General features: G+C 41.2%; 1 protein-coding gene across 1 annotated transcript; it reads right to left on the minus strand.

Moving 5' to 3' along the window:
- Positions 1–2,934: 2,934 nt before the first annotated feature.
- On the minus strand, positions 2,935–5,810 carry LOC133024694 (uncharacterized). Its single transcript, XM_061091860.1, has 6 exons — positions 5,726–5,810; positions 4,791–5,126; positions 4,413–4,682; positions 4,292–4,336; positions 4,073–4,158; positions 2,935–3,557 (listed from the first exon to the last, which is right to left on the minus strand). Exons 1-6 carry the CDS (start codon positions 5,787–5,789, stop codon positions 3,444–3,446), a joined length of 915 nt encoding a protein of 304 aa, XP_060947843.1. The 5' UTR covers positions 5,790–5,810; the 3' UTR covers positions 2,935–3,443.
- Positions 5,811–14,396: the final 8,586 nt, after the last annotated feature.

Consider the following 14,396-nt stretch of genomic DNA (forward strand, 5'->3'; position numbering starts at 1 on the left):
GAGACAACACAATGCAAAAAGTTATTTAAAAGTAAAATAACCTAATGCAGTGCTAACACAACCATCACAGCATAACAACATGTATCAAAACACAAAGAAACATCCAGAACTTTAACTTTCATGTTAAAAACTTTAGAGCTTGTGATGACATCATTATTTCACGGTGTTATTACAAGATAAATAAAAACTTTGCGGAGGTATAATCTCTATAAGTAACATTTTAGTTTCATCTGTGAATGTTCCCACCTTGTTTCTTCTGCATCTGATGAGAATCACAACCAATGTTACGATTGATGCAAAACCCACAACCAGACGAATGTACCACCACCAATCTGTGAACAGAATGACCAGAGCTTTAGTTTCCTGTTCAGTTCAACTTCCTGTATTTACACATGTTGTTAACATTAAATCCATCAACACGCAACGGCACAGAGATGAATGAGAGGTGCAGTGAATATTCAGTACCTGTTGTCATCTCTTTGTTTCCTGGATCTGGTTTAAGAAAAAGAAATGTATTAACAAATGGAATTTATTGGATCAGGAGCAGTTCATCGTGTTCTGTGTTTTCTCACCTGATGACGGAGGGATGAAGGAAAACTTTTCCTCTTTGTCACGCTGCTTCACTTTACACGTTAATGAGCTATAGTTCTTCATCTTGTGAACAAAATGCGATTTTGAGAAGCTCACATTGGCCAAGTGGTAAGACTGTGATGTCTTCAGGTCTTTGTTGTTTTCAGTCACAACCATATTCATAAACAGCCACTTCACTGTGAGGAAACAGCCTCTACATGTCGACACAGAGCAGCTCAACGTCACCTCATCAGTTCTCTTCTGCTCAGTCACTGGTGATGATCGAGATATTGTGAGAGAAAGTTAACGTGAGTGAAACTATGTCCATCAGAATGATCGGAATTATCATAATGTTTTTATGAAGAGACTCTTTTACTCACCGTTGACAACAGAGAGATAAAACAGATGATCTTCATATGTTTGTGTTGTCAGGTCTAACTGTCTGCATTCGTATTGACCAGCATCTTCAGCTGTGACCTCCCTAATAACCAGAGAACAGTTTGCAGCAAGACGTAGTCTGTCTGCTTTAGATTTGGAAATCACAGATGTGTTGAGCTGCCTGTTTACAAACAGTCTTCCTCCTCCATTCCCCTTTGAATCAACGAAGAACCACTCAGTAGCTCCACAGTTCACTTGATCATCTCTCAAATTGTCACAAGGCAAAGTGACTTCAGCTCCAGCTCTGATGATGATGTAGGAAGATGGGACAGCGAGCACTGTGGAGGAAATGAGAGAGAGACAGCAACAATTAAACTAAACCAAGAAAAAGACTCATATTTCCATTACACTTCTGAATGTGAGGATTCTTTTAGACATAACTTTGTAAATTACGACAAAATGGAGCTTGACTGACAAGATAAACCTGGAAAACATCAACTACAGATTTCTCCCTGCATTTGAACGCCTCAGCCAACCAGTCCAGTTCCAGTCTACGTACATTTGTTTCCAGACTCATGAGGTCACTCTGACACTTGATCACTGAAATCTAATCTGTTAAGTTTTCATTCGAGGAGACAACTGGTCAGAATTTGAGGAAATTCAGACTTGAGATAAACCTGAAACCTTGACCTTTAACCACCAAATCTAACCAGTTAAACCATGAGTTAATGGGGAGATTAAAATATGAGGAATGATCCAGTACACAAATATACACAAGTACAATATCAGAGTACTCATAAGTATCAGTCCCCTGAATGAGCCAGACTTGTGCCACAACACATCAGTGAAACTATTCACTTTTAAAAGCAAACACAAACAATCTGGTATTATTCTTATTATTCACACTGGTAAAGTTCTGTTAGTGTATTTATTCTCACCTGTAAACGGAATCAGCAGCAGGAGCAGATGTAAAGACATTTTAATCCGTTTGATTTCATCCATTCTTCTTCTTTCTCTCCTCTGCTTCTCGGTTCTTAGTAAAAAGTGCAATGTGGCGTTTACTTCCTGTTGATCACTTCCCCTCAGTGATATGTCTCCTCTGTGGTCATGTGCTAGTTGCATGTAGAGAAAATATCCATCAGCACCGACTTTCCCCCGTCGACCAGAGACTGTGTGAATATGTTACGATGAACTAATGTGCAGCAGGAGACTTTTAGATTTAGACACTTGTCATTATTCACATGAGTGATGCAAACATCAGGAGATTCAGTCCAAATAAAGGACGACACACGTCACCTCTGGAGCAGCTTCACATCTGGACTTTTATATTTTACAGGTGGTCAAGCTTGAATTTCTGTCACATGTTTATTGTTTTATTCCTTTGTTAAAAAAAACATAACAAATTGCCAACTTATCTTGAAGTTACTGAATGAATGTAACGTATTCTGGTTCATATTCAAACACATGGAGCCAAGAGCTATTTAACCATTTGTTCAGGTCACATGTGCATGGAGGATTTTTCTGTAATAAGATTTACTAAAATTATTGACTTGGGCTTCAAAATGTTCACGTGAATCAAATGTGATTCTGTGGTTTCCAGCTGTGGATTGAACTTAGTTTGCCTGTGGACCAATAAAGTAAATGAAAAAGTAACCGTCCGTCATGTCTCAGAGTCGTTGTCACATATGGTCACATCTGTAACTTCACTGTTTCTGAAGAGATATGAACACATCATTCATTGTGACGAGCATCAAGATTTCTTCAGTAGAAACGAGAAGCTGCTCCCACTTCCTACTCATTTACTGAGAAAGAGAGAAATGAAGAAAGAAAGAAATGTCTCCAGTCTTTATTATGAAATCTGTTGTTAACACACAAACAAAGATACAACAACATCAGCATTAAACTCAACAAGAATCTGACCTTGGGTCTGGTTATGAAGTAAATAATAAACTCTACAAAAAATATATATATATTTATCGTATGAAATCAGGAGAAACAGTGACATGACTGGGAGTTCTTGTTTCTCACGTTGACCAACTAGTTCCCTTACAGCCATTAGTCAGCGTGCTTCCAAAATGGCGGTTGTCCAGCCGAAGATAACGGACACTCTGAATGTTTACGACATGTAGCGAGGGTCGAGGAGAGATGGGTGCTGAGATATGTGTGTGTGTCAAATTAGAGAGAGTTACTAGATGCATGCATGGAAAGACTGATGAGCATAACTATCATTAACTTTCAAATAACTTGTAACCACAATATCACAGCAACACAAATCAAACTTATAAACATTACAAGGAACCGAATAAACAGTCTTTGCTTAGCCTGGTATAATTATTAACCCAGTTGTGTTTCCCGTCCGTGGAAAGGAAAAAATGAATACATGCATAAAAATGTGTTATTCTATAGAACTGCTCATCAAGAAAGACAATCAGACTTATTTGATAATCATTTCTGGATTCCAAGTCATGGAAGTTTTCCAGTCAAATGAGACTCTACTATTGTATGATTGTGACGTTCTCACAGAGGCTGCTGGGATCAGCTGAGGCTCCAGTAGAAGAGGAGGGAGCTGCCACAGTGCTGAAGGCCACTGCAACATCACCACCCTGGATCTGTAGGATAATCAATCAATCAATCAATCAATCAATCAATCAATCAGTCAATCAGTCAATCAATCAATCAATCAATCAATCAATCAATCAATCAATCAGTCAGTCTGTAAAGCACTTTTCATCAGGTTAGTGTAGTTCAAAGTGCTTCACAGAACACAACAAATACAAATGTTGATGAGGAAGTATGATAAAAATGGACACAAAACAAAAGACACAACAGGATGTATTACACCGCAGTTCAGGATGTAGCATGGTTTCCATAGTGACAGAGAGACAACGCAATTCAAAAAGTTATTTAAAAGTAAAATAACCTAATGCAGTGCTAACACAACCATCACAGCATAACAACATGTATCAAAACACAAAGAAACATCCAGAACTTTAACTTTCACATTAAAACTTTAGAGCTTGTGATGACATCATTATTTCACGGTGTTATTACAAGATAAATTAAAACTTGGCGGAGGTATAAACTCTATAAGTAACATTTTAGTTTCATCTGTGAATGTTCCCACCTTGTTTCTTCTGCATCTGATGAGAATCACAACCAATGTTACGATTGATGCAAAACCCACAACCAGACGAATGTACCACCACCAATCTGTGAACAGAATGACCAGAGCTTTAGTTTCCTGTTCAGTTCAACTTCCTGTATTTACACATGTTGTTAACATTAAATCCATCAACACGCAGCAGCACAGAGATAAATGAGAGGTGCAGTGAATATTCAGTACCTGTGGTCATCTCTTTGTTTCCTGGATCTGGTTTGTTCTCTCCTTCTTAAGAAAAAGAAATGTATTAACAAATGGAATTTATTGGATCAGGAGCAGTTCATCGTGTTCTGTGTTTTCTCACCTGATGACGGAGGGATGAAGGAAAACTTTTCCTCTTTGTCACCATGCTTCACTTTACATGTTAATGAGCTATAGTTCTTCATCTTGTGATCAAAATGGGATTTTGAGAAGCTCACATTGGCCAAGTGGTAAGACTGTGATTTCTTCAGGTCTTTGTTGTTTTCAGTCACAACCATATTCATAAACAGCCACTTCACTGTGAGGAAACAGCCTCTACATGTCGACACAGAGCAGCTCAACGTCACCTCATCAGTTCTCTTCTGCTCAGTCACTGGTGATGATGGAGATATTGTGAGAGAAAGTTAACGTGAGTGAAACTATGTCCATCAGAATGATCGGAATTATCATAATGTTTTTATGAAGAGACTCTTTTACTCACCGTTGACAACAGAGATAAAAAACAGATGATCTTCATGTCTTTGTGTTGTCAGGTTAGACTGTCTGCATTCGTATTGACCAGCATCTTCAGCTGTGACCTCCCTAATAACCAGAGAACAGTTTGCAGCAAGACGTAGTCTGTCTGCTTTAGATTTGGAAATCACAGATGTGTTGAGCTGCCTGTTTACAAACAGTCTTCCTCCTCCAATCCCCTCTGAATCAACGAAGAACCACTCAGTAGCTCCACAGTTCACATGATCATCTCTCACATTGTCAAAAGGCAAAGTGACTTCAGCTCCAGCTCTGATGAAGATGTAGGAAGATGGGACAGCGAGCACTGTGGAGGAAATGAGAGAGAGACAGCAACAATTAAACTAAACCAAGAAAAAGACTCATATTTTCATAGACTACTGAATGTGAGGATTCTTTTAGACATAACTTTGTAAATTACGACAAAATGGAGCATGACTGACAAGATAAACCTGGAAAACATCAACTACAGATTTCTCCCTGCATTTGAACGCCTCAGCCAACCAGTCCAGTTCCAGTCTACGTACATTTGTTTCCAGACTCATGAGGTCACTCTGACACTTGATCACTGAAATCGAATCCGTTAAGTTTTCATTCCAGGAGACAACTGGTCAGAATTTGTAGAAATTCAGACTTGAGATAAACCTGAAACCTTGACCTTTAACCACCAAATCTAACCAGTTAAACCGTGAGTTAATGGGCAGATTAAAATATGAGGAATGATCCATTACACAAATATACACAAGTACAATATCAGAGTACTCATAAGTACCAGTTCCCTGAATGAGCCAGACTTGTGCCACAACACATCAGTGAAACTATTCACTTTTAAAAGCAAACACAAACAATCTGGTATTATTCTTATTATTCACACTGGTAAAGTTCTGTAAGTGTATTTATTCTCACCTGTAAACGGAATCAGCAGCAGGAGCAGATGTAAAGACATTTTAATCCGTTTGATTTCATCCATTCTTCTTCTTTCTCTTTTCTGCTTCTCGGTTCTTATTAAATAGTGCAATGTTGCGTTTATTTCCTGTTGATCACTTCCCCTCAGTGACATGTCTCCTCTGTCGTAATGTGATAGTTGCATGTAGAGAAAATATCCATCAGCACCGACTTTCCCCCGTCGACCAGAGACTGTGTGAATATGTTACGATGAACGAATGTGCAGCAGGAGACTTTTAGATTTAGACACTTGTCATTATTCACATGAGTGATGCAAACATCAGGAGATTCAGTCCAAATAAAGGACGACACACGTCACCTCTGGAGCAGCTTCACATCTGGACTTTTATATTTTACAGGTGGTCGAGCTTGAATTTCTGCCACATGTTTATTGTTTTATTCCTTTGTTAAAAAAAACCATAACAAATTGCCATTTTATCATGAAGTTACTGAATGAATGTAACTTATTCAGGTTCATATTCAAACACATGGAGTCAAGAACTATTTAACCATTTGTTCAGGTCACATGTGCATGGAGGATTTTTCTGTAATAAGATTTACTAAAATTATTGACTTGGGCTTCAAAATGTTCACGTGAATCAAATGTGATTCTGTGGTTTCCAGCTGTGGATTGAACTTAGTTTGCCTGTGGACCAATAAAGTAAATGAAGAAGTAACCGTCCTTCACGTCTCAGAGTCGTTGTCACATATGGTCACATCTTTAACTTCACTGTTTCTGAAGAGATATGAACACATCATTCATTGTAACGAGCATCACGATTTCTTCAGTAGAAACGAGAAGCTGCTCCCACTTCCTACTCATTTACTGAGAAAGAGAGAAATGAAGAAAGAAAGAAATGTCTCCAGTCTTTATAATGAAATCTGTTGTTAACACACAAACATGACCGTGAGGTTCCTGTTTCTCACGAAGCCCCCCCCCCCCCCCCCTATTACTTATGGTGTACTTAATAAATAAAAATGTGTATGTGAGTATGAGTGTGTATGTCTGTGTGAGTCAGCGTGCTTCCAAAATGGCGGTAGTCCACCCGAAGATAACGGGCACTTTGAATGTTTACGACATGTAGCGGGGGTCAGGGAGAGATGGGTGCTGAGATATGTGTGTGTGTGTGTGTGTGTGTGTGTGTGTGTGCCGAATTAGAGAGAGTAAAGGCCAATTTATGTCTCTCCGTTTTTTCTATTACGGACAGATAAGACCGCCCTATCCGTCGTGAAACGCCCTCTCCGAGTGCTTCAGACAGCTTTTCGTAAACGTCTGATTTTTCTAACTATCCGTCTTCATGTTGGAGACTCGACGGACCGCTCTTGGCTGTGATTGGTCCGCGAACGACATCATTTCCGTATGACGTCATTTCCGTATTTCCGGACCTCAAACTTCCTGTTTACTTGTAGCAACAAACACGAACACAACTATGATTCTACGATTAATGTGACGTGTGTGTTAAGCCAGCGGAGTTGTCCGGCTGACGGTGGCTCGTTAGAGCACTGAGGGCATGTGTGCACGGTCACATACGGTTATAACGAGCTTTCAAAACGGCGCTAGCAGGCTAGGCTAGCGGGCTAGCCACCATGCTAACTGCGGTGGTAACAGTGCAAGAACCCGCCGTCACGACTTTAATTCCACTTCTATCATGACACTGTTTCTATAATACCGTCAGGTTAGAAGCAAACACTGGATAGTAGTAGTTAGTGTCGGGAGTCCCTGCTGACTGTGTGTGGAAGCTGGGGGGGAGCTAGGTCCGTGTAGCTTCTAGCTACATGTAGCCTCAAGCAGATTCAAGCTGTGGAATCAGCAACACAGTTCGGAAATAAGACCGGGGAACCGCTGCGCTAAGAAACGATAACATCAGCATCTTGACCTGCTGGGTGTCACTTTATTTAGTTCTGTTAGTTGCCATGGTTCAGTGTGTGGGAGGCAGGCTAACATGTCAACAGAGACACGTGGACTTCTTCTTCCCAAATGGGGTAGGCTTCTCTGAGCTCGTCTTCCGTTGCGCCACCTATGGGTTTGGCGGGGAATTGTTTTTAGACGGATAGTCGTCGGAGAAGTAAAAATCAAAAAGACTCTTTGTCCTCCGCTGAGACCTCTCCGAGAAACGGACACGTAGAAGTATTTGGAGCCTTTACTAGATGCATGCAAGGAAAGACTGATGAGCACAACTATCATTAACTTTCAAATAACTTGTAACCACAATATCACAGCAACCCAAATCAAACTTATAAACATTACAAGGAATCGAATGAAGAGTCTTTGCTTAGCCTAGTATAATTATTAACCCAGTTGTGTTTCCCGTCCGTGGAAAGGAAAAAAGAAGGTGCTGTGCTGTCAAAAGTTCTGTGAAGTTGTCTTGCTGGTTGTGTGGCTCCTGCCTTTGTGGTTCTGCTGTTCTGTTGCAGTTGTTAAACCTAGTTTTATTGACCTCTAACCTTAAATGCAACATTGCAGAACAATGTGTTCCGCAGAGATCTTTAACCTCCTATAGGCAGAGGAATGTACTATTAATGAAAAAGGGGTCGATGTAACATTGATGTTTTTTTTACTCATTAAACCAGGATTAAACCACCGGGATTTAAAACATATCGTGACTCTCCATTGTGCTCGACTTTCCATCTTCCCTGTTCGGATGCTTCATCAATATATTCATGTGTCACTCAGAGGAGATGATGTATTTACATCCGCCAACTTCAACAAGTAGGTTATGATTTTGTCTGTTTGTTAGTTAGTTGTTAGTAAAATTGTTAGATTGATGGATGGAGAAGAACCCGTTGAATTTCAGATCAGGAGAAAGATTGCAAGTTGAGGTGTTTATCAACATTTTCATTGATTTCTGGGGAAAAATAATTCATGGTACTCGATGAAAAAGAATCAGAGAAGTTTAGGGGCCTGATAAGAATCTGCGATGTGGTGCAGATCCAAATAAAAACACGGATCAAGTGGATTTAAATGTGCTTTCATATGAGGATGCTGTAGTTTTACAAGAAGTGGAACAGATAACATATAGTCATTCTGTATGATTGTCTGAGAGGCCTTGATGTCACACAAATGTACGTAAGTCGTGAAAGTAAATTCAATATAAAGTAGAATTATTGTATAACTCATATTAAATCCACTTCCCATATGTGAAGATGTTCGGTCGAGAAAATAAAAACCCATACCCAGTAACTCAGACTTTTATAATTCTCCACTGCAGCCGGAGACGCATCAGGGACACATGAATGGATTTCAGTGCATCAGATGAAAAACTCAGCAGCAGGGAGATCTCCTGCAAACGTACTCGTATTAAACAAGCAGGTTATTATCTTATTTTTGTTTTCTTTAAACTCCACCCACGTTGTTTTAACCGAGAGCTCGCTCATCAAAGACGCTGGCGCTGACACGCTTGACACTGACCTGCGTGTCAGCGTGGAACAGATGTCAGACTCCACATCACATCGGGGACAAGGTCCTGACAAAACAGAGCCGTTTCCAATAGGAATTAGCCAGAGGTGATATCCTCATTCATCACGCTCGTCAAAAGGAAAAGACTCATCCGGTTAAAGCAAGGCGTCTCTCAGAGCCGCCCGTCATCAGACTAGATAACGTTGAAGAGGTGAAGAAAGAGAGAAAGTGACAGATAGAGAGAAAGAGCGATGGCAGATGTACAGAGGGAGAGAGGGAGGGTGTGTTGATGTGTGTGTGTGAGCTTCAGAGAGAGACATTGGGACATTTCTGTCCCTCCTCGGAGGGGATAATTATCTTCTGCATATTCATGCATGCACACACGACATGAATAATTTCCCTCTGCACCTTCCTCTCCCTCTCTACAAAGGTTAGCTCGTTAGCCGCAGCCCAACAATTAGCAGGAAATATTTTTTAAATTAATTATTTGGCTTTTCTTTTTCCGCGCCGGTGTTCGTGCATAACTTACTCAGGGTCAGAGCCCCGGACCGAGAGGGAGTCTGCAGCGAATGGCTCGCCCATGCTAATGCCGTGTGTAGCATTGTGTCGATGTGCACGTCTTAGTGTTACATGTGCGTGTGTGTAGTGAATCTGTTTCAAAATAAAAGCACGTCGGCACGTAGGCTTCGCACCATCAAGGCAAAACCGCACACGCTCATGTAAATACAAGCAAATCAACGCACATGTCAAGACAAACTATTGCACACTCACACCAAATGCTTGCTCTCCTACTCACACACACACACACTGACACACACACTGACACACACACACACACACACACAGCGGTCTGGGTGTTGCTTGTTGCCTGTGGGCCTGTGGTCTTTGAACTGCCTCTCAGACTCCAGTCTGTCCAAATTCACTATGAGGGATCCAGCTCTCCGCCTGCCTAAACTACTGCAACTCAAACACACACACACACACACACACACACACAGAAAGAAACACACACACACACACACACACACATCCCAGGACAGGCAGACAGGCAAACACGTGCACTGAAACACACACACACTGATGGAAACACTTTTCTGCACCTTAGCTTTCTGCTGCTGAAGTTCTTGGAAAGTCGAGTTTTGGTTTCTACCTGGACTCCGACGTTCTCGCCTGAAAGTTGAGCCTGGAAATAATTTATGTGAAAATAACAAGGCGTACGTTTCTGGCTAATCTGAATTGATTTAGACCAACACGGCTCTCAGCCCTGTCGATGCAGCGTGCTGATTTTTTTTACTATGTGGAAATCGTTATTGTTTTTTTACAATTCAATATGCTCACGATATCAAACTGTGCTAGACTTCCTTCCATGTGTGGTTGTGGTTTGATAATATTTGGAGTCGTACAGTAGGATTGTGACCTCTCCTTTTACCTTAAAGGCTTTATAGTCATTTATAACTGTTGTTGTTGAAAGTTGGTGACCTGTTGGCTCCTCCTACAGTTGGAGTCATCTTGTTTTCTCGTTTTTGTCTTTTTGCAATTGGTCAACAGTGTGAATTTGCCAGAAAAAGTCATAATTCACCATCTCATGCAAAACTACTGCGATTCCATTGAAATTAAATGATTTTAGTCTGAAAGTCTTTGAATTAAGTTGCCTCATCCTGTCAGAGGAGGAGTTTCTATGTGGAAGTGATGTTGAAAGCATGAAGGAACAAATCTCAAATAGAAGATCTGTGTTTTGCTTTTTTACAGATAAGCCAAATCTTTGAGTTAAATGATTCTCGTCACCAACTCGTATTTCTTTTGTCGTTGACTCCAACAGGTGCACGAGGTGATAAAAGCTGTGGTTTTGTTCGCAGCGTCTAATGCGAAGTGAACAACGTGACGTGATGGCAACAGATTCCTTTGGTCAACACACCAAAGGCTGTACTGTCAGTGTTGTGCGGCAGATAATGTTCCTTCTCTCGAGCGAAGAACCCGGCGTCGTCTGCCTTTGATCCTCGCTCGCTCCTCACGCTGGGAAATTAGAGGCGATGTGACTGTGTAGTTTGTCTCTGGGCTTTAAAGCCGCCTGTCCCGCTCGCTTCCTCCTGAAGACTAATTTACCCGCGAAGCCTCTCATGTCGGCGCCGCTCTCACACTGCCGAGGCAGGAAGGTGTGCAAGCGTACATTCATCATTAAGTGTGTGTCTGTGTGTGTGTGTCTGTGTGTGTGGAAGAGAGATAGAGACAGCGATGACACGTGGGCGTTTGAAAAGTGAAAGGAAACATTCTCCCGCTCTCGCCTCCCATTAAACATATTTGTACATTTCATCACCAATAAAAACAGCAAATCAGTCTCATCCAGCTCTTCACACGGCCCTTTGAAGTCTTCTCAGTAAATGACCTCCCACTTCCCCATCACCCTCCCCCTCCCCCCTCCACCACCCTCACACACACACACACACACACCCTGCGAACAAAAAATACGAGAGCAATATTTATCTCACTTCACAAAATTTTGGAGCAAAATCCTTGAAATTTTCATCAAAAGCATTTTAATCAGGCACTCTTCAGGTCAGCTAATGAGTTGGCAGGAGTGGGGCCCTCGCCGGGCGGTTCTCTTCAAAGGGTTAGCTCATTAGCGTTAGCAGCTCTGATTAAGCTACTTTCACATGCTCCACTCACAGACACACACACACACAATCACACACACACACAGACACACACACACACACACACGCACACATTTGCTAGCTCATTGACACTGTCTCGTTGCTTTCATGCACACACACACACACACACACACACACACACACACACATGAAGAGCTGTCATTAGCCCGGTTAGCATCATTAGCATCATTAGCAGCCAAGGTCAGTGTTTGAAGCCAGAGTCAGACGAGCGACCTCCATCTTCTTTTTTTCAAAATGTCTCCCGGCTACTTTAACAGTTCCAAAGTTACACGGACACAATTACGCCACAGAGACAAAGAGGAGGGGGAGGGGGGGACGAGTGGACAAGTGGACAAACGAGGAGGAAACAAGAGGGGGGAAAGAAAGAGAGGGAACGAGAAAGTGTTGAAAAGACTGAAAGAACATCACGCGTCGCCCTTTCTGCCCTTTAGCTTCTCAGGTTTTTCAGATTCCACAGGAACGAGTTCACATGTAGATTTTTTTCCCCCCGTGACTCCGCTGAGAGTTAATTAAAAAAGATGAATAAAAAAAAAAGATGTCACCCCTTCGTGGATTATTCAGTTTCCCATTTACCTCGTCACGTCACGTCTCTGTGGCGGCTCTTCTCAGGCCTGAGTTATAACACCTTACTTACAGTTTGAATACAAATGTTAATCTAATATTTCACATTTCAACTAAAAACATGTTTCCATCAACGACCTTTGTGTGAATTTATTCAAGAGGACGTACAAGATAACAAAATAAGACAATATTTAATTTGTGTTGTACACCTAAATTAATGATTTCGTAGACTTCAATAAAAAACCTGGATTTCTTTCTGTAGCCAGTAGATTCGCCCCCTGTTGGTCATTCGAGAGAATACAGGTTTCAGCCACGTCTGCATTAGTTTCACGTTCCAGACCCGGAGTCTACATCCATTTTTATATTTGTATGTAAAAGACGAACGACATGAAAGCTCCTCCAAGGTGGCGTCAAATCATCTTGATCGCCCCCTGGTGGTTGGTTGCAGTACAGATCTTAAACCTCACCTCCTCCGCGTTAGTTGAGTGATACAGGTTAAATAAATGAAGGTGCTTTCTGTAGTTTTAAACGTACGTACAAGTGTTAATTGTGCCTGTAAGTTCGGTTTTGATGTTGTGCTGCTTCTCAGGCCTGAGTTATAACACCTTACATACAGTTTGAATACAAATATTAATATTTCACATTTCAACTAAAACATGTTTCCATCAACGACCTTTTTGTGAATTTATTCAAGAGGACCTACAAGATAGCAGTATTAGATAACGTTTAATGTGTGTCATAAACCTAAATTAATGATTTCGTAGACTTCAATAGAAACTTGGATTTCTTTCTGTAACCAGTAGAGTCGCCCCCTGTTGGTCAATCGAGAGAATACAGGTTTCAGGCCCTTCTGCAATGGTTTCACGTTCCAGACCCAGAGTCTACATACATTTTTATATTTGTATATGAAGACGGACGACATGACAGCTCCTCCAAGGTGGAGTCAAATCATCTTGATCACCCCCTGGTGGTTGGCTGCAGTACAGATCTTAAACCTCACCTCCTCCTTGTTAGTTGAGTGATACAGGTGAAATAACTTAAGGTGCTTTCTGTAGTTTTTAACGTATGTACAAGTGTTAGTTGTGCCTGTAAGTTTGGTTTTGATGTTGTGCTGCTTCTCAGGCCTGAGTTATAACACCTTACATACAGTTTGAATACAAATATTAATATTTCACATTTCAACTAAAACATGTTTCCATCAACGACCTTTTTGTGAATTTATTCAAGAGGACCTACAAGATAGCAGTATTAGATAACGTTTAATGTGTGTCATAAACCTAAATTAATGATTTCGTAGACTTCAATAGAAACTTGGATTTCTTTCTGTAACCAGTAGAGTCGCCCCCTGTTGGTCAATCGAGAGAATACAGGTTTCAGGCCCTTCTGCAATGGTTTCACGTTCCAGACCCGGAGTCTACATGCATTTTTATATTTGTATATGAAGACAGACGACATGACAGCTCCTCCAAGGTGGAGTCAAATCATCTTGATCACCCCCTGGTGGCTGGCTGCAGTACAGATCTTAAACCTCACCTCCTCCGTGTTAGTTGAGTGATACAGGTTAAATAAATGAAGGTGCTTTCTGTAGTTTTAAACGTATGTACAAGTGTTAGTTGTGCCTGTAAGTTTGGTTTTGATGTTGTGAATGATTAATGATGCACAATCACAAATTAAAATTAAAGTTGTTTCCTGTTCGTGTGTAAACCAACTTGTATCTGATTTAAAGTGTCACCTGGTTTTGTGGTGAGTTAATACAAGGAAATCAGAGTGAGAGCTTTAAATCCAAAATTACTAACGGAAGAACTCTCTCCTCCTCTCCTCCTCCTCCTCCTCACTTGTTCTCTGTGGTCAGTGTGTGACAGAGGCCCTGGGCGGACTCACTGCTGTGGGCACTTTGTCTGGGAGATGGATCTGCTCCTGTAAGTCACTGGTGGTGGACACACTGGATTCAGACCAACTGGAGATGGTGTGTGTTTGAAACCGTGTGTGTGTAAATGAATTT

The sequence above is a fragment of the Limanda limanda genome, chromosome 18, assembly GCF_963576545.1.
Source record: "Limanda limanda chromosome 18, fLimLim1.1, whole genome shotgun sequence".
NCBI lineage: Eukaryota > Metazoa > Chordata > Actinopteri > Pleuronectiformes > Pleuronectidae > Limanda > Limanda limanda.

Coding starts and splice junctions, on each gene's coding strand:
- LOC133024694 (XM_061091860.1), bottom strand. CDS start 5,789: ATGGATGAAATCAAACGGATTAAAATGTCTTTACATCTGCTCCTGCTG. Junction 5,127..5,725: donor GCTGCTGATTCCGTTTACAG/GTGAGAATAAAT, acceptor TTTCCTCCACAG/TGCTCGCTGTCCCATCTTCC. Junction 4,159..4,291: donor AAACAAAGAGATGACCACAG/GTACTGAATATT, acceptor TTCTGTTCACAG/ATTGGTGGTGGTACATTCGT.